Below are 25,120 nucleotides of genomic sequence, written 5' to 3'. Positions count from 1 at the left end.
ATTTCTATGTTTGGTTGAAAAATTATGTTTTTAGTCGAAAATTCTTTTTTCTAAAATTAATCTTTTTACATGAAAGTTTCATTATTTCAGTTAGATATTTGTCATTTTAGTTGAAAATTTTTTTTGTTGTTTAAAATTCAACTATTCCAGTTTTAGGATTCATCATTTTAATTCAAAATGTATCAGTTTGGTTGAAAATTAATTTTTAAACTAAAAATTGAACGATTCCATTTTTGGTTGAAAACTGATAATTTTTAGTTAACTATTCAACTATTTGGTTGAGAATTCATGTATTTTGTAGATCAATTACATTCAATTTGGCCATTTATTTAAAATTGATGAAGAAAATATAAAATAAGAATATATTTCAAACAATTATATTTTAAATACTACATACAATTTTTATCAAGTAGATGAATATTTAAAAATGAGAATATAGTCAATAATTTTGCAAATATATTTTTTACGAATAAAATCTTACGAATCACAATAAGAAAAATATGGTAGAAAACATTAAAACTAGAATTCACAGTCCCAACAGCCAAGATGATAATTTTCGTGGAAGGAGACCAAGCAAAATCTTACACATCGAATGATTTGGCACATAGGCAGGCTTTTCTTAAATCCCTCATAAGCATGGACATAGGAAACACGGGACTAGGCATGCCATCCTAATTTGGGTGGGCGGGGTTGATTCCACGGGAGGGGGGAGAATTCCATGAGTGGGGAGAGTCGCCATCTTACGATATGCCATTTGATTATGCGCACGAGCATTTTTGCCGACAAACTGTGCATGAAAATATAAACATGAGGGCGCTGCCATGTTTGTCGCGGGACATTAAAAGATGGAGGACGTCCCCCCTCATTGCATCACCCCCGCAATGGCATGCCTAGTCCCTTGTTTCCTATGTCCATGCCCATAAGAAAACACACCTGATTTACATTTTTTTTTCAATGTCTTGATCGAGAATCGATGTCGTGGTGACTACGCACATATACCGTGCGCTCTAAAACGCTGAGATACTCGACCACCTCGGAGACGACTTTTTCAAGTCCATAAGCTAGCCAAAAATTTTGTTTAAAGCCGTTGTCCTCAAAACTGGCCAAATATTGGATTCTAGGAATTTCACAACTTTACGTTGTGGCTATGATCTTTCTTTACAAAAAGTAGAAATCGAAAAAAAAACCATTCTGACCTTCCGTTGTAAATTGAATTTATTAGGCTCTACATTACTTTTACCTAAATATGTAGTGAATTTTAAGCATAAAAAAAATTCGTTTGCATTTTTATTTAAATTCAAAGAATTGAAGGACAAATTCAGGAAATGATTAATTATGTTCTTATTATTATTTAAGGATTTCATTAACAGATTTAGGTTTAAGATACATGAATTTTTAATGAAATACTAAAATTTCTAATCAAAGAAGAAAAACATTCAACCAAATAGTTGAATTTTTAATTAAGAAAAAAGAATTTTCAACTGAAAATGGAAATTACATTTTTACTTAAAAACGTTAATTTCCAACCAAACTCATGAATTTCCAAATAAACAAGAGAGCTTAATATAATTAATTAAAAATATAAATATCCATAATAAATTATTAATAAATAATTAGGCCTATAAAAAAATTAATATGTATATTAATTGAATCCCTAGAAACGAAAAAAAAACAACATTTTTTATAATAAACTTGCAAAACTGTATAAATATACCAAGTCGATTGTTTTAAAAATGTGCAAATATTTTAATGGCTTCGAATTATGAAAAATTATACCGGAAAAACCGGGGATTGTCAGGACATTTTTTTCATGATTTGAGTAGACACCCTCTTGTTAATTTTTCTTAATTTTCGAAGCAAAAAAAGACGATCGTGGAATTCTATTACGTCAATTCATTTAATCAAAAAGACGTTGACAGTTAAATAAGTTGATTTTATTTTCAAGAAAATATTGCCGAAAATTATTGATTTACGTGATGTTACGACATTAATTTTCTTAATTCGATATGGGAAAAAAGAGAAACTGGAATATATTAGGCAGGACCAATTTCCAAAATGACTCTCATTCAGGTAAGAGTTCTTTGTTGTGTTTGATATTGAAAACATTTTTTTAAAAATTAATTTAAAATGAGTAAGATTAATTTTCCATTAATTTTAATTACTTTTAGGTAATAACGGGAGCGGTAGAGATGTTTTTGCTTGTAACACTTACTGGAGTTCTGGTCACTTTAACAGCTCTTTTTAGTCTACTCGAATTAATGATAATCAGTGTAAATCCTGTATGCCTTTACCTAGTTCGACAATCGGGACAAATATTCACTGTGAGTATAATTAATGAACGAAAGAATTTGAGCCGAAAATTGAAAGAATAAATTTCACATGATGTTTTGGTCATTTTTAAAAAGTAATTATAGTACTGTGAGACGGGGTTAAACGGGACATTTTTTAGGGGATTCTGAGTATATTACCGGAGGGAATTACAATGAGATGTGAATTCTTTAAATGTATAATGTTTAATTCCTCTTCTCTATTCTGAAACTAAAATATTTAATTTAGCGATAAGTGATTATTTTAGTTAAAAAAATGTCCGTCCTTACTTCTCAGGTTCACTTTCAATAAAAATGCAAAAATAGCTTTCCAATAATATCAAATTGCAAAATATCATAAATGAAAAGCCTATATCATTATTCTAATGTAATTTAAACAAATATCATGAGTAACAAGATAAAAAAGCGTGTTTATCTTCAGTGAAAGCATGAAGTATTTAATCGAACGGAACGATCTAATTTAGTTATTTTAATTTCTCATAATGCTCTGCTTTCTCCTACAAACTTGAAACTTTTTATAAGAATCATTTTACAGCTAAAATAAAGTATTTTAGCTTGCTTAAAATTATTATTAATTTTTTAAGATGATGTACAATATGATAGGTGACATGAATAACCAAAATAAAAAATTTCCAATAAATTTTGACATTCATTTTACGGAAAACAATCGAAAATTTTTCGGATATTTATCTAGAAAAAAAAGAGCAATTTGGTTACCCAACCGTGCCCCGCTTATCCCCGCAGGGTTGCTACAGGTCAAGGCATTTTCGTTAAGCTAACGTTGAAGTTAATTTCACTAGTTCGTTGCAAAATCACAAAAAGTTATTCTTTTTAGTTGAAAATTCTACTGTATTGTTGACATTTTTTTACTTTTGGGTTGAAATATTAACTATTACATTTTTCATTGAGAATTCGTTTAAGGTTGAAAAATCCATTTTTTTCAAAGTGGAACGGCTTGGTTAAAAATTAATTTTTCTTTAGTTGAGGATTTATTATTGTAGGTAAAATACCTTTTTTTATCAAATACGACTATTTTTTTGAAATTTTTCTGTTGTTGAAAATTTAGATATTTTTTACTGAAAATTTAACTATTGCAGGTTTGGTTAAAAATTTAGCTTCTTCAGCTGAAAATTAAACTTTTTGGTTAAAAATTGTTTTCTTTTGGTAGAAAATTTAACTATTAAATTAACAGTTTCTTTAAAAATTCAAATATTTGGTTGAAAATGCATGTATTTTGTTAAAAATAAATCTTTGTTGGTAACAAATTAATCTGCATGGTTGAAAATCAATTTTTTTGTAAAAATTAATTTTAAAAATTGTTGAAAATTGTCTTTTCAACTAAAAATGTAACTGTTCCATTTTTTGAAATTTAATTATTTTAAGTTGAAATTTTTAGGTAAAAATTCCAATATTTTGTATAAAATTCGTCTTTTTTGTAGTAAAATAATCACATTGGTTAAAACTTTATATTTTGATTAAAAATTCATTTGTTTGTTTGCAGATTTTAATATTTTGTTGAAAATTTAATTATTATATTTAGGTTTGAAGATTTATCTTTTTTAGATAAAAATTCATGTGTTTTGTTGAAAATTTGACTTTTTTGTAGAAAATTCATATTTTGGGTTGAAATTCACTATTTTTGATTGAAGATTCATAATTTTAGTTAAAAAATCATTTCTTTAACATTTTGATTGTAAAATTCTTTCTTTGATTGAAAATTCTTTTTATTTTTAGAAGAAAATTAATGTTTTTAACTGTAAATGTAACTATTCCATTCTTGTTCAATAATTTATCCTTTTTAGATAAAAATTCATTTAAATTGATGAAAAGTCGTATTTTTTGGGTAGAATAATGCAATTATTTTGGTAGAAAAATCATAACTTTGGGTTGAACATTCATAACTTTAGGTTGTAAGTTCAACCTTTTAGTTAAAAATTCATTTCTTTAACATTTTGATTGAAAATTTCTTTCCTTGGTTGAAAATTCTTTTTATTTTTTAGTTGAAAATTAATGTTTTTAACTGCAAATGTAACTATTCCTTTCTTGCTTGATAATTGATCTTTTTTAGATAAAAATTCATTTACAATGATGAAAAGTCGTAGTTTTTAGGTAGAATAATGCAATTATTTTGGTATAAAAATAATAACTTTGGGTTGAAACTTTTTTGTTAAAAATTCATATTTTTGGGTTGAAAACTCAACTTTTATGCCGGAAGTTTCTTCTTTTTTTGACTAAAAAGCTCAACATTTTGGATAAGATTTTTTTTTTTCTTGACTGAAAAATCTTTCTTGTTTAAAAATTTAACAGTTTTGTTTGAAATTCCCCTTTTTGACTTCAAAATTTGTAAATTTCAACCATTACAGTTTTCGTTAAGAATTCATTTTTATTGATCGAAGCTTCTCTTTGGGTGCAAATTTAAAGACTTTGCCAAAAATATCCTTTTCCTTGGTTGAAAATGAATTGTTTTAACTGGAAATTTAATTATCTGATTTTTGGTTCAAAATTTACCGTGTTAAGTTGAAACATAAAATCTTTGGTCGAAAATTCATATATTTGGTTAATAGTTTAACTATTTTGTAGAACATTTTTTTTATTTGAAATAATTTTGTTAACTTGAAAATTCGTGTTTGGTTGTTGGATCAAGAATTTGGTTAAAAATTCATTTCTAGTAAAAAAAAAATCTTACGCAAGATCTTTCCATTCCCCTTATATAATTATTTTGTAGCAACCCGGGCCCCGTTTTACGGTATTAACCTTTTTTCTGATTAAATTATTGTTTAGTCAGTTTTAGTTTGCTTCCATTTCTTAAAAAAATGCAAAAATAATCTTAAAATAAAAATTAAAAATGATATGAGCATGGCAGGGCCGAATAGCCCACGCCCAGTTAATTTTTAATTCAATGTTGATTGTAGTGTTCGATCGGCCTAACGATACGTCAGTTACGACAAATACCTCGGAAAATTTGTCCCAGTTCAACGAATGGACAAGTTCAGGAACCAATTATTGCCACAATTGAACCACTTCCTCCAGACATAGAAATAAATTTACCAAGCCCCCCAAGAGCTTTTGTGTCAACATTTGAATATCCAATTGACAATCATTCAGAAAAAGCACAGAATGAAGATGGAAGATCTCATCAAAGTGGAGAAATTCAAAGTGAAGAAATTGAAAGTGAAGAAAGTCAAATGGAAGAAATTCAAAGTGAAGAAAATCAAAGTAACGCTGTAGGAGAGTGATTGTTTTAAAACAAATATCTCGCACATATTTTATTTTCTAGTAGTGAATTTTCAAGAAACTTTTTTAGATCATTAAAAGATTTTGATTAAACATGAAAATTTTTAAAACTCACACAAATATTATCCTTTCTTTGATGAAATTGACAATCAACCAGGGTGGCCCCATTTTAGTTGAGGAAAACAATTTCCCGGATTTTTCCAGTTCGCGAAAAATGTTCACGGTCATTGAAATTAAAAAATTCGAACTCTTAAGGCTGACAATTTTTTTATTTGCTGTAATCAAAACTGAACTTCAAATGAAAGCACTCAAAGTAGAACTATTTTTACTCTGAAACTTTTTAAATTGAAGCTCTAAAATTGTTGTATTCAAATTATAATATAATTATAATATTTAAAATTTTTAAATCTCCTAATCCAGTAAAAAATAAAAAAAAGTTAAAATCATTCACCTAAATGTTCAAAAGAAAAAAATGACCTATTTCTATTCAGAAAAAAGAAACAAAATTTGCTCTCTTTCAACCCGAAAAAAATTTTTTAATAGAAAAGGTTCTTCTTCCAATGCAGCAAAAAGATTTTTTAAAAATTCAACCCTTTAACTCAATAATAATGCCAGAAGAAAAAATCGCATATTTAAATTCAGAAAAAATAACCAAAATTTCATTTCCTCCAAGATTATAAGTTTCAAAAATAACAAAATATCCCTCTTCCAAAAACAATTTAAAATCATTAAAAACCCTCTCTTCAAACTCCATAAAAATGTTAAAAATAAAAAATTATGCTTTGATTGAAATTTAAATTATTTGACATAAATTTGACCTACATTGTAAAAACTTTAATTATTTCTATTAAGAAATTCATAATTATAGTTGAAAGTTTAACTATTTGCTTTTAAATGAATTCGTCTTTTAGTTTTTAAAATTAAATAATTTTGCTGAAAATTCGTTTTTTGCATATGTTAAAAATTCAACTATTTGGTTGAAAATTCTTGCATTACGCTGCAAAGTCGTCTTTTGGTAGAAAATTAATCTTGTTTATTGAATTTATATGAATTTAGAAATTCATATAATTTGTTAAAAGGGCATCTTTTTGCGTAGAAAATTATTCTTGTTTGTTGAAAGTACAACTTTTGGTTCATAATTCAACTATCTTGTTAAAAATTTATCTTTCTTGATTGAAAATTATCTTTTATATTAAAAATGCATATTTTCCGACTTAAAAGTCCACTGTTTTCTTAAAAATTCTACTTTTTACCTTAAAAACTTTACTCTTATTTTTAAAAATTTGGCTTTTTGTATTGAAAATTCAAATATTTGATAGAATTTTAATATTTCTTATTTGCAAATTCGAACATTTAATTGAAAATACATTTTTGTATGCTCAAAATTCAACTATTTTGTTAAACTCATCATTTTTTGTCGAAATTTCAACTGTCGTTAAAAATTAATCGTTTGTGGTGTCATTTTTTCTAAAAAAAAAACGTATTTATTTTTTGTGAACTCACACGAAATTGCAGGCAATATATATCTAAAGAACATTCATTTTAGAGTATTATATTCAGAATCCTTACAAACTCAATGTCTAAGACTTCAAGGTGTTTAACACTAATAAAATTAATCGAGACTAAACTCAAAACTGAAAAATGATTATATTTTAATTATTTTATTTATTTAACATTAACCATAATACAAAGTGTAAAAAAGAACTTGCAGTTAGCAGTTTCCATTGACTTGGTGATAGTGCTCAAAATCATGCCCTCTCATCATAATTACAGGATCCATTCTTCATTTTGAGTAATTAGCATTTATATAATGGAATAGAAACACCAAGAAGAAGAGGGTGACTCCGAGAATATTTGCAAAAATAGCGAGTTGCACGTCCGTGATCATCCTGAACAAAATAATTTTAAAAAACAGAAAAAGTTAAGTCTGAGTTTAAGAATCTAACCTATAAATTTTCGTATCATGAGTTTTAATCCCAGCACACTGATTTTTTCAAAAAGTAGAATGAATTTTTTAAATACCTTGTTTTTTTTTAAAAGAAAAGTTCACAAAAACGTGGAAGTTATGACAGTTTTTGACGAAAAGCAGATGAGGCTGACGTGAGTGTATTTACGTTTTTACGTGGCCACTTTTGATTCCTAGAACGTGAAACCATCAATGGAAATCATTCATACCAATTTCAAAATTCTTAGCACGATTTTTGCCTGTGAATAGACCACCAATCTCTGATTATTATAGAAAAGAAACGGCGAATCAGAGTGGAAGACTAGACTGCCGGTTGGTAGTACTGTCTGAGAACCGGAAGAAATGGATTACAAGTGGATTGGCGGCATTATTGATTTTTACTACAATTTACTTCAATTAATTTAAATTCAGGCACACTAAATTAAATTCCCTCTAATCCAATCAAATTCCATTCGATTGATTTTAATCAGTAGAAATGCCTTTCTATAATTTTCCATTCAATTTTTAATTTTCAATATACTACTTTACCAAAAGTATAGTAACATTTAATTATTTCGAATTCACTCGAATTTTATTGAATTCATGTTAAAACATGTTAAACCTCTAAAATTATCAGTAAATTTCCAATATTGTGGAAAAATTCGGATTCTAACAACTCTATTCATTGACACCAGATGTCCCACACGACTAATTTCCTCGATCAAAAATACTTTTTCAAGATAAAGTCCTTGTTAAATCGTAGACCACAGTCTGATTGAAATTAAATTGTCAAACTACAAAATATTTAAAGTTTTAATTATTTTCCCGTGTTACCAACAAACTTGCCGTATATCGTATATCTAATTTATTTTTTTTTTTGTTTGAAAGGCTAGGACTGAAAAATTTCATGAAACTTTGGCCAAATGAAAAATTTCAAGAAGCTTTGGAAATGTTTCAAAGTTTCAAATGTGTGAAACTTTAAAATATTTTTAGTATGATATTAAGTATTAAACTTAAGCATTTAATTTATTTCAATTTAATTGCATTCCATTTTAATTCATTTTATTTATTGAAGAGTACATAGTGTTTGAAAACTGTATAGTATGGTAAAATTTCTTTTTTTACTTTTTTGAGCAACGAGTCTTTTTTGTTTGAAAATGGAACTGCTCCTTTAAAAATTAATTTATTTCTTATGAGGAATCAACAATTTTTATGAAAATTCGTCCTTTCGGGTGAATTTAACTGCTTCTGATTTAATATAAAAATATATTTTATTAGAAATATTAATTATTAAATTTTTCGTTTAGAATTCATATATTATATGAATTCTAAAGGAAAAATTATTTTAGTAGAAATATGAAATATTAGATTTTTTTGTTGAAAGTTCAAATTTTTTGTTTTAAAATTCAACTACTTATTCTTTACTGAAAATTTCATTAGTTCAGCTGAAGATTCTTCAGATAACCTGAAAAGTCATCTCTTTGGTTACCATTTTGTCACTATTGTTGTTATGTTGTTATGTTACTATTTGTTGAAAATTCGTTTTTTGTTCGGTTGAAGATTAATGTTTTTTTTTTAATTTAACTATTCCAGTTAAAGATTCATCATATACTTTGAAAATGTATCTCTTTGATAAAAAATGTGACTTGTTTGTTAAAAATTTGTCTTGTTTAGTAGAAAATTAAGCTTGTTTGTAGAAAATGGATTTTGTTGAAAATTTTGTTGTTGTTTTTGAAAGCTTATTTTTAATTGAAAATTCATGTGTTTTGTTGACAAGTAATCTTTTTCAGTAGAAAATGAATAATTTTGTTTGAGAATTCAATATTAATTTTTCAAGGTGAAAATTCGACTATTCTATTTTTGGGTTGCAAACTGATCTATTTGATTGAAAATTGGTTTAACGGTCAAAAATTAATCTTTAGGGTTCAAAATTCAACTATTTGGTTAAAAATTATTTTTTTTTTCATGGAGTTTCATCATTTTAGTTAAAATTAATTTCTGTAATTGAAAATAAAACGTTCCATTTTTTGTGGAAGATTGATCTTTTTTATAGAAATTTATATTTCATTTTGTTTATTTTAAATTTTATTTATATTGTATAAAAAATTATAGATTTTTATGGAAAATTTTGGTTAAAAATTCATTAGCCTGGTTGAAAATTTAACTACCAGGTTGAAAATTTGACTATTCAATTTTTGGTCAAAAATTGATTTAGATACAAATTTAAAGATTCTGTTGAAAATTCCTTCTTTTGTTTTTTTACTGTTTCAAATTGATCTCTTTTAGTTAAAAAATCATCTTTTGTGCTGAAAATTGAACTATTTGGTTAAAAATCCATCTAATTTGTTGAGAACGCACTATTCCTATTAAGAATAATAGGAATTTAAAGCGTTTTAAATTGAATTTTATACAAATTAGGTATTTTCACTTAAAACACCAGCTAACTTCACTTCATTGATTGCTGAGGGTAAAACAATTGACCAAATGCATGGGATTCGATCAATTTTTGCCTTATTTTGTTCATATCTTGGTAAAAACTAATTTTTTCTATTAAGTGTATTTGAAAAATAGATTTTATTTGTTAGTAACTATTTAATGACATAATCAAATAATTGTAATTATTATTCATTACATAGTTGGTACATTGTTTTTCCCTCGACATTCAACGAAGTGAAGTTAGCTGAAGATGAATTGAAAATGTCTAATATTGTGAAATTTCCGAACATTTTAGTGAAATTTTGAATGTTTCAGTGAAAGCAGTGATCACATCCGTAGCTAGGAGGAAGGAGAGGAATGGCGCACTGCAGCGCTTTAGCGGTTATTGCCGAACCAGAGACAATCAAGACTCGACACGTTGCAGTCCTTGTTGCACCTTCGATAAATTTTTCTCGGCGGAGAACTGAGAAGCTTCTCCACCCCCACCCCTATCGCGACCACACACTTCCGTCCTTGTGTGTCCTTGTTTCACAGCGATCCTTGTTCAACGCTTATGCTTTTGTAAGCGTGTTGTGGCCTGCTTAACACTCGTTCTAACGCGAAAACAATTGTTGTTTTCGCGCACAAATACTAACCGCGCTCAATAGCTCATTCGGTCTCGTAAAAGGCGTCCGAGTTTTTTCGCGAAGCAAACAAGAAGTGAAAAATCGGCTGGAAAACTCGAAAGAGAAGTTGGCGTTCTACGAATCCTGTGTTGTCAATACAGTCGTAGGAGACTCACTCGTAAACATGAATCCCCGCGAATCTTATTCTTTTTCCTTAAATTTTTCCAAACGAAATCATTCTTCGTGAATAAATCATTCGATGCATCGCAAATCCGCATCGCACAAGACTTCGATTCGAGTATTTATTGAAAAATTCTTTTTGCTTCCGTGAGCAATCAAAGTGGCTCCCGTGGAGGTTGTCGATCGCAACAGCAAAATTGGCTCTAACACGGATCCCACAATGGTCATACGGTAAGGAGGAATTTTTAGTGTCTATCGCCCTTTTTCAGGTAGAAACTCGCCCCTGTGTAAAACCATTTTCCATAAGAAGTGAAGTTCCTTATTAAATCAGGCCTGTCGATAATTGGATTTTTTTAGTGCTGCTTTCTGCGAAGCACCTGCTCCCCAAGGAAATTTTAGTCTCAAATCATTATTGTGAGCTATAAAATCAATTTAGTGGAATAAGTAAAACGGGAACAGTAGAGTTTAAATTTAGATAACTAGTTCTAGAGTGAGTTTTGTAATTTGAGAAGTTTATAGAATAGGGAAAGCGTATAAATGTTATTTTTATTAAGAAAAATTGTTCACCAGTCTAAAGACTCTAAAGGACGCCACACGGAGGAGACAAATTTCTTTAGCATTTCTCGTTTTCCTTTGGAAATAACAGCTGTTTATACAGTTTCTTCAAATTGTTAATTTTTCATCCATTTTTTTATTTTTTAAATTCAGTTTTAACTTGTATCGTTTCATTGAAACAGATACGTAATTTCAAAATTGCGCAAGCAGTTTTATCTTATCTATTGCAATTCACGCTTGTGTTTTGTCAAATCGTCCAATGCTGCATTTAAAAAATAAAAATAAATAAACAGGGAGTCCAAGCATGATTATAATAAGATTTGACTTTAGACACCCTTTGGTTGAAAACTGCTTTAAGCATCACTTATTCATGAGTTAAAATAGCTTAAATGGAAGAATTTTCAAAAAATATGCTTTGTTAATGAGAATCAATAACAGACGAGTGTAAATTTTTATTTAAATATTGATGCATACTTCAAGAATCAGGATGTCAGGGGCGAATCACGAAGCTAAGGTTGCAGAAGAGAACATCTTTTAAATTTAATTTATACTAGCATCATTTGAAAGAAGAAAAAATTTCACACAACATAAAAATTTCGAATAACTTTTTATTTATTCAAAGTTCTTGGACATCTAGATTCGTGCTCAAATTAAATTCTGATATTTGAGAGCAAGAAAATGCGTATTATCAGTTTGTCTTCAAATTTAAATAATTATAATTTTCCTAAGATTCTTAAAAATATTCAAAAAGATTTTTGAATATCTCAGATGTGTCGAAAAAAAATCTCTATTCTTTTACAAGATTTTACCAAATATCAGTAAAAAATTGGAGTCAGTTTAAAAGATTTTCAGGACCTTTAGATGTTTAAAGAAATTTAAAAATATTGGATCAATTTTCGGAAATCTTTCCAAGTTTTAGAATATTTTTGTCGATGTCTCTTAACTTCCTAATTATATTTTGCACTGACTCCAATTTTTCCTAATTGTTTTTGTCAAACCAAAGATTATTTCAAGTTTTCTCACGAATTTTAAGAAAAAATTGGTTTATTTTCTTTTAACCTTTCAACATATATTTATATTTGTTCTAATCATGCCAAATTTAAAATCTTGCTTTAAAATAGACACTCTTTCAAAAAAACATTTGATCAATTTTTCTAAAAGTTTTCCAAGTTTTAAAATATCTTTTAAACTGACTCAAAATTCTTGGAAAGCTTCTAAAGTTTTTGTTTAAAATCTTCAAGAATCTTGAGAAATAACTCTTTTGATTCTTTTTAGAAGTTCTAAACCATCTAAATATCTCAAAACTATTCTACTTTTTCCTACGACTTTTAAAAAATAGTGCAGAATTAAAAAAAATGGTCTTAGAATCTTTTAAATTCTTCTTCGAGAATTTGCGAAATCTTTTAGAATATTTTAAAATCTTAAATATTCTAGTTAAATTAATTTTTCAGAATAAAAAATCGTAAAAAATGTTCTTATGAATCTAAAGAAAACTTGAAATTTTTCTAAAAGTATGCTTTGAAATATTTTACATTCGTTTTCAAAATTTAGGAAATAATTTCAAATTTTTTTATATCCTTTTCAATTTCCTCTTAGAATTCTTTTAAAAACATAAAATATCATTTCAAATTTGCACATGATTATTCAGAGAATTTTTGTATTCTCTCGAAACCTTTTAAAATTCTTCAAAAGCTTCTACATTTTTTAGGAAATTTTCAAAGGTTTATATTTGGTTTAAATTTTGCATAATATTTTTAATTTTATAATGGTTTAAAAAGCTTTTTTTTTATTTCTAAAATTTTGTTATTTTGAAAAATTGAAACATTTTACTTTAAAATATTTTACATTCTGTTTTGAAATAGTAGAAATCATTTTAAATATTCCTAAATCTTTCGCTGAGTTTTCCTTAAATTAATTTTTAAAAATAAAAAAACATTTGAAATTTTCTCAGCGATCTTAAAATTTTTATTTTCTTGAAAAATTTCAAAATTCAGTGTACCTACATTACAAGCCAAAATTTTGAATACACTGAAGAAGAAAAAAAGATTTTTTTAGTTTATCCATTTGTTTTACTACGTTATCTATATAATTTTGGTACATACAACATTGTTTAAAAATTTCCTTATTCTTCTGAATGTATTTCATAGAAATCAATTCAATTGCAAATAACAAAAATATCAAATTAATACTAAAGCCGATTTTTCTTAAGTGTATTCAAACTTTTGGCTTGTACTGTACAATTTTGTTAATTCCTGAAAAAAATGAATGTACAGTTTTCCTAGAAATCTTGTATAGCCAAATATACAAATTTTTTAAAGCAAAAATATTTCTCAATATTAAAAAAAACATTTACATCCAAATATTCTCTTTTATCAATAATGTGTAGAAACTTTTAGAATCGTTTAAAGTCATATTCACTCAGTGCCACAACGAAACAGGTTTTCGATAACAATGTGCCTGATATTTTCGAGATATATTTGGTAGCATTACTTATTTTTAGATAGGATACTGAAAAGATAGGATTCTCAAGCACAAATAAATTTTTTTATATTTCATTGGAAATCAATATGATTAGTAATTTTGCAAGATATTTCTTACAGTTCGCGATTTTTAATTTGTTTGTAGTCGCCTATTTGAAATGAATATGAAAAACAGTGATGGGCATTAAAATATTTATAGGATAATAATTTTATAGGGACACCTGTTACTTACGAGTTTTTCCTCCGTAAAGAATATATTTTATGTTCAAGAAAATTACACTAACTAAAGGCAGATAAATGTATGCAGACAAAAGAATTTTGCAAGTCAGATGGAATCCTAGCATCGGAATAAAATTGTTTTAGTTCAGAGATTCCTGGTTTCAAATTCAAAGTTGTAGGCAAACAGTAAATGTACAGCATTTCACAAGTTCTGTACAATAAGAAACTAGTTTCAAATTTGCATCATTAACTTTAATTAGCATTCTATTTTTCTCAATATTCTATTTTTAAACTTTAAAAGTAATTGACATTAATTAGAAGGTATAGATTAGAACTTCAGTAATGAACCTTCTAAATGTAGTCATTTAGCGGAACATGGAGCAATTTTCGTAATCGCTAAAAATTATATAAATGATTGTAATGTATTGTTAAATTTTTAATCTTTATTGGTTTATTGGCGTTTGTTCAAAATAAGGAAGTTGGGGCCGTTCAAAATCTACGTCATACTGACAGGGGTTGGGGTTTAACAGGTTTTGTGACGGCTTTTTACGTAGGGGAAAGGGGTTAACGCAGAATGTGACATGGGAAATATAAATATGAATAACAATCTTTTGAAACGCTGGACAAAATAAAAATTAGTGATTTTATCTTACAAATAAATACTCCTATTCCGATCTGTGCTCATTTATTAACCCTCTAATGGCCAACGTTGCAGCTAAGCAACATTCACTATTTTTTATTTTCCGAATTTTGAGGTAACGGCCTTAGACTTCACTCAATAGACGCCGAGAAAATTATAAATAGCAAAACAAAAAAATTGCAAAAATCGATCAGAAAACGACCATACATTGTTCCTGAATTTTTAAAAGAATTTTTATTGAACCGGAACAAGGTACAACCGTTAAAGGATTAAAGAATTCCTCTTGTTTCTCCTGTTTTCAACTAACTTCACCCTTTTCTCGTTTTTCTTCGCTTAAATGCGAACTGAATTAATAGAACCCATTAAAAAATGCAACTATTTTTCGTGGAAACTTGATTATTTTTTATTTGAAAGTCTACTATTATATTTTTGACTCAGGATTAATCTCTTTTGGTTAAAAATTAGGTTATTTGGTTGAAGATTGAACTGTTTTGTTGAAATTTCTTTTTTTTTTCAGTTAAAAATTAATTATTATTTGAAGATTGAACTAATCCAATTTTTGTGGAAAATTAATCGTTTTTAGTAGAAAATTCAACTTTTGGCTTAAAAATTCACCTTTTTTTTAAATTCGTTTTTCTGGTTTACAATTCCATTATCAACTAACTTAAATTAACTATTACATTTTTCGTTGAGAATTCATCTTTTTGGTTTAATATAACTGGTTTTGATTTAAAACTAAATTTTTTTGATTATTGTTTAAATATCAACGCATATTTTTCATTGAGAACTAATCTTTTCACATTCTCATCAAGAGAAGGTATTAGATTTGTGTAAAATCCCCCCCCCCCCCCCCCCCCCCGTTTTTGTTAAATGTCCACGTTTTGAGACCCTCTGAATCCGAAAAACAGGTTTTTACAACTGTGTCTAGCTCTCTGTGTGTATGCGTGTGTCTGTAGATTTTTAGATTGTTAGCACGATAGCTTTCGAAGAATTGACAAATTGGATTGGCCTTTAGTATACTCTTTTAATGTCCTAAAATAAAGGTCAAGTTCGTTAGCCAACCATTTTGGGTGAAAATTCAAAAAATGAGCGTATTTTGAAAATTTTTGAGACCACTTTTTTCAAAATTCAAAAATTGTCTTCACGGATATTCATGATATTCAATCAGGCGAAAAATTTATCCTGATGACTTTTTTTTTATAAAACCAAAATTTACCACAGTTATAGCATTTACAAAATTTCAAAAAACACACGACAATCAACATTTTAAGCCAAATAACGCATGGTATGAAAAAATGTCAAGAGAAGAAAAATGTTTCTTTTTCAATGCCCTACCAGATTGTTTAAACATCTCTTTGATTTTTTCAAAAAAATTGAAAATTCAAATTTTGTCAGAATAGAAAAGAATGAAAAATAAAAAATTACATTTTGGGCAAACTTGTTATAGATAACTTTTTTATAGCATCTGTATTTTGTGCTTTTATCGTGAAACACGATATTAACAATACAAAATCGGCCCGCTACGTGGGCACATTCTTATCACAACTTATGTTTTTTACATTCTCATCATTTATGATTGAGAAAGTATTAGAATTGTCGGAAATTTGACATCACACTTTTTCAACAGATCTCCACGTGTCGAACCCCCTGAATCCGAAAATCAGGTTTTCACGATGGTATCTGTCTGTCTGTCCGGCCGTCCGTAAACACGATAACTCTCGAAAAAATGAACGAATCAAATTCATCTTTGGCACAATTTTTTTAGGTCCTAAAAAAATGGACGAGTTCGTGAACCAGCCATTTTTGATAAAAATTCAAAAAGTGAACGCATTTTGCAAATTTTTGAGACCACTTTTTTCTGAATTTGAAAATTCTATGTACGGATATTTATAGTATTAAAAAGAACAAACAATTTATCTTTATGACTTTTTTCGATAAAAAGAAAATTCTCAGAGTTATAGCGCTTTCAAAATTTTTTAAACCAACCGAAAATCAAAATTTTAAGCCAAAAAACGCACGATATGATGAAAAGTCAAGAGAAGAAAAACATTTTTTTTTTGAAAGCGCTACAAGATTATCATAAGCAATTTTTGGATTTTTTTCAATAATCGAAAATTCAAATTTTCATTGCACAAAAAATAATGGAAAATAAAAAATTCCATTTTATGGACAAACTATGTAGGATACGAAAAAAGATGAATTAACAAAAATGGTTTTCCCAAAAAAGATCTACAATTTCGTTAAGAATCACTTTTTGATAGGCCGCGTACTTTTTGTTTTATTCGTGAAAAATAACGTTGAAAAAAAATAAAATAAAAAAAATGTGTGGAAAAACGACGAAAGTTACGAGAAAAAATTCAACAAAAGCTGTTTACAAATGTCTGTCAGAAATCGAGCGCGCAGCGCGACTGTCACGATGAGAATGTTTACCTCAAAGCCTACAGAGCTTTGAGTAACTTAATCTTTGACTATACTTAATTAGGTAGACAATTCAGAATATGAAGACGCATATAAATACTGCCATCTAAAAGAGATCTTTTTGATAAAGTTTTTTTCAAGAATTCCAAATGCAAAGAATAAATATCCGAGCGCGAAGCGCGAGGTAATCTATTTTCGAGCGCGAAGCGCGAGTTTCAACCGTCGCGCGCCCAAACTTGCGAGCGAAGCGAGCCGCGCGCGACGAGAATGTGCCCGCGAGGCGGGCAGATTTTTTTATTGAAAATTCAACTACTTAGTTGAAAGTGGAACTTCTTTGTTAAAAGTATTTTTTGTGGATTCAATAATAACTTTTCTTTTACGAAAACGTCGTAAATTCAACTGTTTTTTGTTTCAAATTAAAATTCCTTTGACTGAAATATCAGTTACAACCTTTGTCACTGAGAATTGATCTGCTTGTCGAAAATTTAACTATATAGTTCAAAGTTGAACTTCTTAGTTCAAAATGCATTTTTGTTGTAGATTAATAATTGTAGTTAAAAATTCAAATATTTTGTGGAAAATTCAATTACTCTGTTAAAAATCAGCTACATATTTTGATGAAAATTTGGCTTGAAGATTCGACTATTTGGTTAAAAATGAATCTGTTTGTTTTAAAGTTCAACTAGTTCGTTGTAAATGGAACCGTTTGGTCTAAAATAATTTTTTCTTTCGTATTCAACTATTTGCTTTTGAAAACCCATCTTTCGTGGTTGAAAGTTCCTCTTTTCGGACCTAAAGGTGAACTGCTTTCTAAAACATTCGAGTTTTCATCTCTTTTAGTAGAAAATTAATATATTTTGGTTGGTAAGTCAACTGTTTTGTTAAAAATACAATCATTTCGTTAAGCGTTTCATGTTAAATTCAATATAGTACTTCTATTTTCTTGAAAGATCACCATATTTTCCCTATTTTGAGAGAATTTTAGGCTGTTCACTCTTTTATTTCAGTTGTTGATAAAAAAAAATGTGGATTAAAAAGGAGAAGGACCGAAAAAGCATTTAAAGTACCGTGATGTAGTTTTTGAACGACCCGTTATTGTTTTTAAAATATTTCGAATTAAACGTTTTTTGATACGAAATTTGAAGCCAGTAATTAAAAAAATTGTAGGTTAATTTTAATAATAATTTTTTAATCAGAATTTAATTTTACCCTACCTTAGCATTGGCCTTTGATTTCGAAATAATGTTGCGCTCCAAAGAAAGGAACGTAATTTGCTTTGAGCTGTAACTGTAACTATGACCACTTCATTTTTTTAACTGGACCTGAAACCTGATTTCTCTAGGTAATACAACAAATTTTTCAATTATTTAAAGGTTTTCGCTTAAATTGTCCTTTTGGAAATGAACTTTATACACAATTGTACATTTAAGTAGAATAGAATTTAAAACACATTGAGAAAGTTATATAAATCCTGCATATTATATTATGCTATATTATATTTATAAATCGAATAGGCAAATCCAATAATTACAAACTTAACAATTTATTGTATAAGAACTTATCATAATTTGTCCAGCAATTACTTGGACATTGAATTAAATTGTGTTTAAATTACAGATCTTTTAACACTCGATATTCGTTCTCTAATTTTACGGGAGTTTTTTATAGCGTTGGATAGCGGTGTTTAACACTGGAATCTGGGCCAGTTGTCTGTAGGTCGGCCAGCAGGTCGGTATCGATGAAGCACTCATAGATCAGCTTACCTGCTTCCTTTCTTAAGATTTTTGTTCCGAATTCATTCCAAATTTTCTATTCTTTTACTTGTGCATCACATCCAGGCTTCTGACTCACTACAATATTGACACTATTTTATACTTTTTTTGAGCGATGATACTATTTTACTACTATTTCGAAAAAAAATACTAGACACTATTTTCTCACAATTGTCTATTAATACCACATTTTATTTACTTGTTCTTACAAAATACTTTTGAATTTCTTCGCTAATTTACAAAATCTGATTGTTTCTTATGAATTAACACAGTATTTCGACTTCCAATCAAAAGATAAATCATGTATTTTGTACCGAAGAATGTAATTTTTGTAATTTAACCAAGAAGAGATTTTCGTTTCAAGTCAAAAATCAGTTGAATTGAACTAAAATGGATTAATTTTGAACTAAAAAGGATGAATTTCTAACAACAATTTTGAATCAACCGTGAAAGATAAATTTTCTACTGAACAGTTTATTATTATTCAAAAAGATGACATTTCTACTAAAACAGTAAAATTTTTAAATTAAAATGGTTGATTTTCAAAAATTAGTCCAATTTTCAATCAAGAACGATTTTAGTTGAATTTTGTACACCAAAGTATGAATTTTCAACAAAATAGTTCAATTTTTAACCGAGAAGGATGACTTCTTTCAAAAAATTGTTGAATTTGCAACCAAATAATAAAATTAAAAACTAAAGTTTAACTTTTCGCAAGTATTCGCAATTTGAATTTAAAAAGGTCAATTTTCAAGAAAGTAGTTAAGCTTCTAAAAAAGAGGTTAATTTTCAACTGTACTAATGAATCTTCAATTGGAATAGTAGTTAGATTTTCAACCAAGGAACAAAACATTTAAACTTTAACAGAACTCAATTGCACTTTGAACAACAAAATTGAACCTTTTACCAAAAGAGATACGTGTTGAAATTTCAAGAAAAAAATAGTTTTCAGCAAAAAAGTTACATTTTTTTACCAAATAGTTAAATTTGTATCCAAAAAGATGAATTTTCGACTAACATAAGAAGATTAATTATTTATTTATTTATAAGAAGATTAATTTTCTAACAAAAAAGAAGACATTTGAATAGTTTTTAGTTTATATTTATGTGTGTCTAAAATTTAATTAAATAGTTGAATTCTGAAAAGAAAAAGTATTAATTATTAACTAAAAATGAAAAGTTCAATTTTTATTGATAATTAATTTGCAATAAAGAAATTGTAGAAACCAGTTTAATTTTGTACCAAAAAAGTTGATTTTTCAAACCAAAAAGGCGATCTTTCTTCAAACCTTTAAATTTTCATCCCTAGAATATGAATTTTCAACAAAAAATTGATTAACAATCTATCAGTTAAATTTCCAACAAAATAGTTAGGTTTTAATTTACAGCAATTAACTTTTAACAACAAAAAAGACGAATTTTCTACGAAAAATGTAATAGTTGATATTTCAACAAAAGAATTTAATTAAAAACGAAAAACAGTCGAATATTGAACCCAAAAATGTAAATTTTCAACAAAAAGTTAACTTTCAACAAAAAAGGTTAATAGTTAACTAGAGATGCATTTTTAACAAAAACAAAATTTTATTTCTCTATGAAAGTGATACATTTTGAAAACAAAAAGATGAATTTAAAAAAAAGTTTAATTTTGACCCCAAAAAATGTTTGTTAGTCAAGAAATAAAAATCGCAATCAAGTATTTGAATTTCAAACCATAAAGGCGAATTGTCAACCAGGAAGTATGACTTTTGAACAAAATCGTTGAATGTTCAATCAAATAATTCGATTATGAACCAAGTAATATAATTTTTAAATACCGATAAGAATGAACTTTCAACTTGTTGGAATTTCTAAATGGCTTCTATTAATCCAGTTCACATTTAAGTGTAAAAATTAGAAAATGGGGAACGACTTTGAAGTCTGCGATAAATAAATAAGAATTTCGATAATTTATAGACCAGAGCGTAACCTTTTAAATAAAATTTGAACTTAATTTTTAATGCTTGAAAATTGTGATAAAACTTTCTTTTTTTTTATTTAAGATACCATGTACACTATTTTTTATCTCTTGAAGTGATTTCGAGGACTGAAAATCCTTAATTGAATTTCCAAAAAGCTTAATAATGTCTAACAAAAAGCTATAGAGAGGAAAATCAATCAAGAAATAAATTGAACTCAGTATTATTTTTTTGAACTTAATTTTTAGCATATCCTTGATTTTATAATATTTCAGATAGTTTCAAAAGGTCAGGTCTTTGAAGTAATTTTATTGTTTTCAAGAATCATAAGCTAAAGTAAATTTTCTTCTATGACAAACAATTAGTATTGCTTTTTTAGTTCCTCGTCATTTTTCTCCCACACTTTTTGCAAGGTTTTTCCCATACTTTTTATTTATATGTTACATATACTTTTAATCCTTTGGACGACCGTGTAAGAGGCAGTATAACTAACATGTATATACCTACTTCTCACGTACACATTCAATTTCAATGCTTTGTTCATAATTTATAATGTAACTTTTCCACCTGGCGACTAATCTTCAATCCTTTCTCTTCAATTGGCGACTTCCACGGTAATTGGGTAAATTGTAATGAGGTATTTGTCTCCAAGGAATAAGTCAATTGTTTCCCTTTTCAGCTTTTTAATTTCTTCAATTTGAGGTCAATGAGATGTTCAACAATTTCATTACTTTGATTACAGATTTGCACATTCATAACCTGGGTGGTCGTAGGACAGGGAGAATCAGGAAAAGGTCAGGGAATTTTGTTGGCCAGGGAAAGTTAAGGAAAAAATCAGGGATTTTCTATAAGAGGCAGGCACTTCAAATAACTAGTCGCCCTACCCAACGTTGTTCTACTACGCCATGTCCCTGAAATGTCAAACTGAGAAAATGCGTCTGTCGGTCAAAAGTAATACGTGCTTAAGAACATATTAACACAAGTTTTAATATCATTATGAAGGTATTTTAATTGACGTGGAAACCAGTTTTTGGGTATGGCGTAATATGGGATTTAAAAAATCCATTACTTAGAATTATAGTAACGCCACATCCACAAAATATTAGTAATTTAAGTATTTCTAATGACAATTGTAGGTAAAAAGATCAATAGAATGATATTTTACAGTATTCTGTTTTATTGCATACCGCCAGTTATATGAATTATTCACATTTTTTTTTCGAATAATATTCCGAAGGTTACTTGTAAAGCTAACAATATATTTGAACATTGTTATCTTTAAAATTGATGCTAGGTTATCCAAAATAAAATATGTGGCGCGAAAACCGCTGTTTTAATGTATAGCAATGCAAGAAAGGACATGGCGTAATTTAATTCTAGCTTTTCTTTGGTTGAAAACTAATTTTTTTAACTGAAAATTTAACTATTCCGGTAAAAGATTCATCATTTTAGATAAAAATTCATCTCTGGTTGAAAATTGAACTTTTTGTTCAAAATTAGTTGTTTTTTTCGCTTCAAATTAATTTTTCAACTGTAAATTTAGCTTTTTCGTTTTTTATTAAAAATTTATCTCATTAGTTTGAAATTTCATATATATTTTTTTAATGCAACTGTTTGGTTGAAAATTCAACAATTATTGGATGACATTTTTTTTCTTTGTTGACTGAAAAATCTTTATTCGATGAAAATTTGATTATTTTTTGTTGAAAATTTCTTTTTTTTTTTTACTCAAAATGTAACTCTTACATTTTTGGTTGAATAGTTAAAAATTCGTCTTTTGGTTTTAAAATTGATCTCTTTTAGTAGACAATTTTTATTTGAAATATTTTTATACATTTTAAATTGAGAATTCATCTTTGTAGTTTGATAATTCAATTATTTGGTTGCAAAATAATTTTTTTTGTTGAAATATCAACTTTTACATTCTTCGTTGATAATTCATCTTTTTGTTAGAAATTCAATTTTTGGTGTTTAAAAATTCGACTGTCTTCTAAAAAATTAATTCTTCCTTTGTTTTGCCATTCAACTATATGTTTGAAAACAGTGGATGAACAACAAGGATGTTTGAAACAAATAAATTTTGTTTACATAAAAAAATATTTGTTTGACCTTATATCAAATAAATTATCTGTTTAAATCATGCATTTTTCTGATTGTTCAAATATTTAGCAACTGTTTTGGGTTCAAGTTTTATCTTTTTGTTCGAAAATTCGACTATTTGGTTGAAAGTTTGTCATTGTAGATTGAACATTAAATAATTCAGGTTGAAATTTAACTATTTTGTTGAACATGTAACTATTTTATTTAAAAGTAATCTTTCTTGGTCAAAAATTTAACTTTTTAGTTGAAAATACGACCTTTTGGATTAAAAATTCATCATTTATGGTAAAAAAGTATTCGGAATTTTTTTTATCCCGTTTATAAATTAATACTCTATTTTAATAATGTTACAAAATTAAAAATTTACTCTTCGAATATTAATAGTCAGGGAAAATGAAAAACTGGTCAGGGAAAAGTCAGTGAATTTTGAAAATGAAGTTTTTGGTTACCCTGATAACTTTTATTCTATACTGAAGAAAGAGATTTCCTTTTAGGAGTTATGTACGTAAGGATGTGTTTTAAATGTTCTGGATTAAGTACCGTTATTCTTGTATCAATCAATCAATTCCCTTATAGGTTTTTATATGCACATGGAGTAGTATAATACATGTAATAGTATAAAATAATTTGTCTTATTATTGGCTACATTTCCACATACAGAATACCGTTATTCTTGTATTGTTTTTTTAAAATTTATTTTTAATGATGATTGCAGGTCAGATGGTGGCAGCAGCGAAAGCCCACTTCTAGTCGAAGAGGGCGAGGCTGTTGGCCAACCACACAGTCCTCACAGCAAAGTCCACTCAAGTCACAATCATACCGCCCATGTTAATCCCCATGGAGCTCAAAGTCATCATCACGATAAGCCTAAACAGGCGGTAAAATATGGCGAACTAGTCATCCTTGGGTAAGGAACAGAAAAGTTGATGCAAACTCGTTATTCTTAAATCCACAATCTTACATCCTTTAAAAACAACCCAAAATCATCTCCTATCTTATTATCTCAATCTAAGCGAATTTTACAGATCTGGTAACATAATACAATCTACGAAATGACGAAAACAAATGTTTACGCTCTTCTGATACCGGGGAAAAAAAAAGAATTTAATTTTTTGACCAGGATTTTTTAAAATTCTTAGTAGGAAAATTTGGTAAATTCTTTCAAGTTTGAAAATTTCAATTTTTAACATTTTCAAGTATCAAGTCATCAGTTATCAGCATGTAATTTTAAAATCAGAGTTGCTACAGAATCTGGAAAATCGGAAAAATGGACGGAATTTTGATAAAGATTCTGGAAAAGTTCTGGAATTTTGGAAAAGTGTCTGGGAATTTTTATTTCTATTGCTTTTTAAAATTTCAATAATTATTTGAGTGCTTTTCTGCTTATTTTACAAATTAAGATTTATAGGAATTGATTTCAATACTGCTGAATATTAATAATTTGTTTAATGTATAAAAAAAATTTATTTAAAATAAAATAATAATAAAAAAGTCTTTTAACATTTGCAGTGATTACTAATTTAATCTACAGAACCGGTGGAAATTATCTACACCTCTTAGTTTTTAGGTTTTGCTGGCGTGAATTTTTCTCCTCATAATATCACTGAAGTTCATAACATTCTGCGTCCAATAACTCTGGAATAACTTTGGAAACAATAATTATTTCTCATAGTTTTTTGAATAATTTTATACGTAATTTTTAGAAGTTGTCCCCTAGATTCTACTCTAGGATCGAACTTGGTAAAAAAAAATATGACAAAATTTAAAATAATGATTGTATTCACCATGCAATTTAAAACGTTAAAAACAATGTTTTTATATTTATTACAATTTATTAAAATATGAAAATAATTTTTTTTATTTTTTGTAAATATTTACACATTTATTAAATCTGGTGACGTTTATGCACCAAGTTTGATCTCAGGGCAGAATCTAAGGACAAAATTCTACAAATATTTTTTAAAAAATTTGTAAATTACTTTAGAGATTCACCTTTAACATTAAGACAACATTTTTTCATTAATATTAATTATTTCTGGAGTTATTCCAATTTTTCGAAAATATCTCAGTAACGTTTTTTTTCAATATCGTTTTATAAAATTCACATTTTGCCCTTAACTTGGGCTTATTTGACGGAGAATTTTATTACCTTTCGCGCTATTACAAGTAAAAAATGTTCATGTTAATGTTATAAAAAATTAAGGCACAGTAGTAACAGCACAGCTTTTTATTGATTGGAGTTCAAATTTTG

The 25,120-nt window shown here is 27.6% G+C and overlaps 3 protein-coding genes across 3 annotated transcripts in view; 2 read left to right on the top strand and 1 right to left on the bottom strand.

Moving 5' to 3' along the window:
• The first annotated feature begins 1,893 nt into the window (after window positions 1-1,893).
• Window positions 1,894-5,798, top strand: LOC117180001. Its single transcript, XM_033372272.1, has 3 exons — window positions 1,894-2,070; window positions 2,169-2,321; window positions 5,240-5,798. Exons 1-3 carry the CDS (start codon window positions 2,056-2,058, stop codon window positions 5,561-5,563), a joined length of 492 nt encoding a protein of 163 aa, XP_033228163.1. The 5' UTR covers window positions 1,894-2,055; the 3' UTR covers window positions 5,564-5,798.
• A 1,406-nt stretch (window positions 5,799-7,204) lies between these two features.
• On the bottom strand, window positions 7,205-7,450 carry LOC117179957 (dolichyl-diphosphooligosaccharide--protein glycosyltransferase subunit 4). The gene has a single exon (XM_033372213.1). The coding sequence runs from the start codon at window positions 7,447-7,449 to the stop codon at window positions 7,345-7,347; it is 105 nt and encodes a 34-aa protein (XP_033228104.1). The 5' UTR covers window position 7,450; the 3' UTR covers window positions 7,205-7,344.
• A 2,957-nt stretch (window positions 7,451-10,407) lies between these two features.
• Window positions 10,408-25,120, top strand: part of LOC117179851 (protein pellino) — a 30,089-nt gene continuing 15,376 nt past the window's right edge. Inside the window, exons 1-2 of the mRNA XM_033372000.1 lie at window positions 10,408-10,958; window positions 23,585-23,776. Of these exons, the coding sequence (XP_033227891.1) occupies window positions 10,948-10,958; window positions 23,585-23,776 (203 nt within the window). The 5' untranslated portion in view covers window positions 10,408-10,947. The remainder of the gene's footprint in view (window positions 10,959-23,584; window positions 23,777-25,120) is intronic.

The sequence above is a fragment of the Belonocnema kinseyi genome, chromosome 9 (assembly GCF_010883055.1).
Source record: "Belonocnema kinseyi isolate 2016_QV_RU_SX_M_011 chromosome 9, B_treatae_v1, whole genome shotgun sequence".
Classification (NCBI taxonomy): domain Eukaryota; kingdom Metazoa; phylum Arthropoda; class Insecta; order Hymenoptera; family Cynipidae; genus Belonocnema; species Belonocnema kinseyi.
Note: the sequence above shows the minus strand (reverse complement) of the source record. Positions and strands in the feature narration are given on the sequence as shown.

Excerpts from the sequence above, each read along its gene's own strand:
- LOC117179957 (XM_033372213.1), bottom strand. The coding sequence starts at position 7,449 with ATGATCACGGACGTGCAACTCGCTATTTTTGCAAATATTCTCGGAGTC.
- LOC117180001 (XM_033372272.1), top strand. Across the intron at positions 2,322-5,239 it reads AATCGGGACAAATATTCACT|TGTTCGATCGGCCTAACGAT; the intron begins GTGAGTATAATT and ends TGTTGATTGTAG.